At 59.9% G+C, this 3,194-nt stretch overlaps 1 protein-coding gene across 1 annotated transcript; it reads left to right on the top strand.

The window, feature by feature from the left end:
- Nucleotides 1-64: 64 nt before the first annotated feature.
- On the top strand, nucleotides 65-2,706 carry KLHDC7A (kelch domain containing 7A). Its single transcript, XM_010131448.1, has 2 exons — nucleotides 65-1,346; nucleotides 1,469-2,706. The coding sequence occupies exons 1-2, from the start codon at nucleotides 65-67 to the stop codon at nucleotides 2,704-2,706; spliced, it is 2,520 nt and encodes an 839-aa protein (XP_010129750.1).
- The last annotated feature ends 488 nt before the right edge of the window (nucleotides 2,707-3,194 follow it).

Below are 3,194 nucleotides of genomic sequence, written 5' to 3' on the forward strand. Positions count from 1 at the left end.
GGCTTCTCCTCATTCCTGGCAGGGAAAAATGCCCCAGCAGGTACCCCTGCCCTGTCAGTCCGACATGCAGCTGGCCGGCAAGCTGGTCCTCTCCGCCGCCGCTCTGCTCCTCCTGACTTTGGCGTACAGGTTTTGTAAGTCCCGCTCGCTCGCTGGGGGCAAAACCCCGCCGGCTGACGCGGGAGGAGAGGAAAGGGAAAACGCTGCCCGGGATGGGGATGGGGCAGCGGGTCTGCGGCGGAGGAGGGTGTTCGGTGAGGAGGTGAGGAGGGGTGGTGGGGATGGAGAAGCGAGTGGTCAAGAGGGTGTCCCTGGGACATGGCCTACGCCTCCCCGGGGGGCTCAAAGGAGGGAGGAGGAGGAAGAAGAAGAGAGAGTTTCTGAAAGGGGGCTGAGTTGCAAGAGAGCAGAGATGGCCAGGAGGGAGCTGGGAAGTGAGATGGGAAGTAAATCCGGAAGTGAGCCAGGAAACAAGGTGGGAAGCAAGCCAGGAACTGAGTCAGGAAGTGAGCCAGGAAGCGAGAGGGGAAGTAAGCTAGGAAGCGAGCAGGGAAGTGAGTTAGGAAGTGAGCCGGAAAGTAAGCTGGCAAGCAAGCCAGGAAGCAATCCAGGAAATGAGCCAGGAAGCGATCCAGGAAATGAGCCAGGAAATGAGCCAGGAAGTGAGCCAGGAAGTGAGCCAAGCTCTTACAAGCCTGGGGACTCAGCCGAAGCTCTGAGCAGCCGGGGGGAGGAGGGCGCGCTTGCCCCAAGCACTGGCCGTTCTGCCGGGGTTGCTAATGTCCAGCTGGCAGGTGACAGACATGCCCAAAGCATGGAGAAGGGTTCGGCGGCTGGAGGCGTGAGCCAGGAGGCCAAGGGGCGTGGGGGGGTGATCCAGACCCTCAGCGTCACCTCGGACCTGGGGCTAACGATGACAGCAAGCAACATGGGGTCGGATGCCTCCTACTCTTTCTCCTCGGTTGCAAAGATCCTAGTGGAGGAGAACTACATCACCGGGCGGCGGGCGAAGGACGGGGCCGGGCAGCCAGTCCCTGGCCTCAAAGGCAAAGTCTACGACTACTATGTCCAGTCCATCTCCCAGTCGGTGTCAAAGAAGAGGTCGCTCCTCTACATTCCTCCAAGAAGATCCCAGCGCCACCACTCACAGCAGGTCAAAGAAGAGCTGCAGAGCTTTGCAACCCAGGAGCTGGACCCGACTTCAGCAACGCGGGATCCCACCACCTCCTCCATAGTTCTACCATCCATAGGGAGCCTGGAGAACTCCCCTGCGCCACCATCTCCAAGTCACAAGGAGACCATCCTCCAGATTGCCGACAGCCCCCACCTCCAGCTGCCCATGGAGGGTTTTGGGGTCACGGCACCAGCTGGCATGCCACCTGCAAGCCCCCAGCCAGGGCTGAGGACCAGTGCTGACCTCTTCCAAATGCTACCACTCACCCATCTGGACCTGGGGAACTGCTACGAGATCCTCCACCATCTCCAAGTCACAAGGAGACCATCCTCCAGATTGCCGACAGCCCCCACCTCCAGCTGCCCATGGAGGGTTTTGGGGTCACGGCACCAGCTGGCATGCCACCTGCAAGCCCCCAGCCAGGGCTGAGGACCAGTGCTGACCTCTTCCAAATGCTACCACTCACCCATCTGGACCTGGGGAACTGCTACGAGATCCTCTGCACAGCGAAGGCGCGGAAGCTCAGCCACCTCCAGGAGGCTGCCTACAAGGTGATGAGTGATAACTACCTTCAGGTGTTGAGGACACCCTCCATCTACGGCCGCCTCAACGCTGGTGAGCGGGAGCTCATCCTGCGGCGGAGGATGAAGGGGAAGATGTACCTGGCTGTGGCAGATGTCAACGTGCAGGAGCCCAGCCTCCACACCAGCCGCCTCTGCTATTACGATGACGGAGGGGACTGCTGGCATCACCTCTGCTATGTGCCACCAGAGGTGGTCTCCAGGGGGAGTGCCATGTGCAACATGTTCAACTACCTCTTCGTGGTGGCTGGCTGTGATGGCATGGGCCGGATGCAGAGACCATCCAAACGTGTCTTCTGCTATGACCCCTTGACCAACATCTGGAGGGAGATCTGCCCCCTGAACCAAGCACGGCCACACTGCAAACTCGTGGCCTTGGATGGCCACCTCTACGCCATCGGCGGTGAGTGCCTCTACACAGTGGAGCGCTATGACCCCCGGCAGGACCGCTGGACCTTCACTGCACCCCTACCCCACGACACCTTTGCTGTGGCCCACACAGCCACAGTGTGCGATGGGGAGATCTATGTGACGGGGGGCACCTTGCGCTACGTGCTACTGCGTTACTCCACCCGCTCGGGCAGCTGGAGAGTCAGCCTGGCCAGCGGCCGTAAGGACAGAACGGTTGAGATGGTGAGTGCCAACGGCTTCATCTACCGCTTTGACCTCCACCGCAGCACAGGCATCGCCGTCTACCGCTGTAGCGCCAAGGCCAAGCTATGGTATGAGTGTGCCACCTACGCCAGGCCTGACCTGTCCGGCTTCCAGTGCACTGTGGTGGGCAGCCTGGTCCACTGTATCAGCCGGCACTTCCACATATGCTTCTTGGCCGACCACATCTCACCACGCTTTGAGACCAAGGAGCTACAGCCCTTCCCAGCACCCCATGGCAGCCTCCTCCCGTCCATCCTGGTGCTGCCAGAGGGAAGGACGGCACAAACTCATGTTTGAGGGATCCGTGCTGGCATCTCATGCAACAGTGGTGGCAGCTCAGACGTGACATGGTGGTGAAAGCTGGTAGACGAAGCCACCAGCCCACATTGCTGGGACAGGGGACTGACATAACATGGGACCAACACCACCAGGGCACTGTTGCCCATAGCTGCCATCCAGCAGGCATCCTCCCAGTCCATGTCGGAAAGGAAGGGGACAAACTGCTCTGGGACACTGCCAGCCAACCCAGCCTTGACGACACATGGGAGAGCAAAGCAGGAGCTGGGTGGACTTGTTTGCTTAGAGGTATTTAAACGTAGGTGTGCTTGCTCGCAGGCAAATAAACCACAGCTCGCTGTGGCCTCGATGAGTAGCTGCTTTACGCACTGGGAGTTGCGTGTGGACCTGGACACACAACACACAGGGGACTTTAGGGTGGAGGAACGTAGCAAGGAGGTTGGATCCCTAAGGAGGTATCAAGTCAACACTGAGCCTTCGGGTTTGAC

Source organism: Buceros rhinoceros, unplaced genomic scaffold (assembly GCF_000710305.1).
Source record: "Buceros rhinoceros silvestris isolate BGI_N320 unplaced genomic scaffold, ASM71030v1 scaffold7942, whole genome shotgun sequence".
Taxonomy (NCBI): domain Eukaryota; kingdom Metazoa; phylum Chordata; class Aves; order Bucerotiformes; family Bucerotidae; genus Buceros; species Buceros rhinoceros.

Coding starts and splice junctions, on each gene's coding strand:
- KLHDC7A (XM_010131448.1), top strand. CDS start 65: ATGCAGCTGGCCGGCAAGCTGGTCCTCTCCGCCGCCGCTCTGCTCCTC. Junction 1,347..1,468: donor CCTCCAGCTGCCCATGGAGG/GTTTTGGGGTCA, acceptor AACTGCTACGAG/ATCCTCCACCATCTCCAAGT.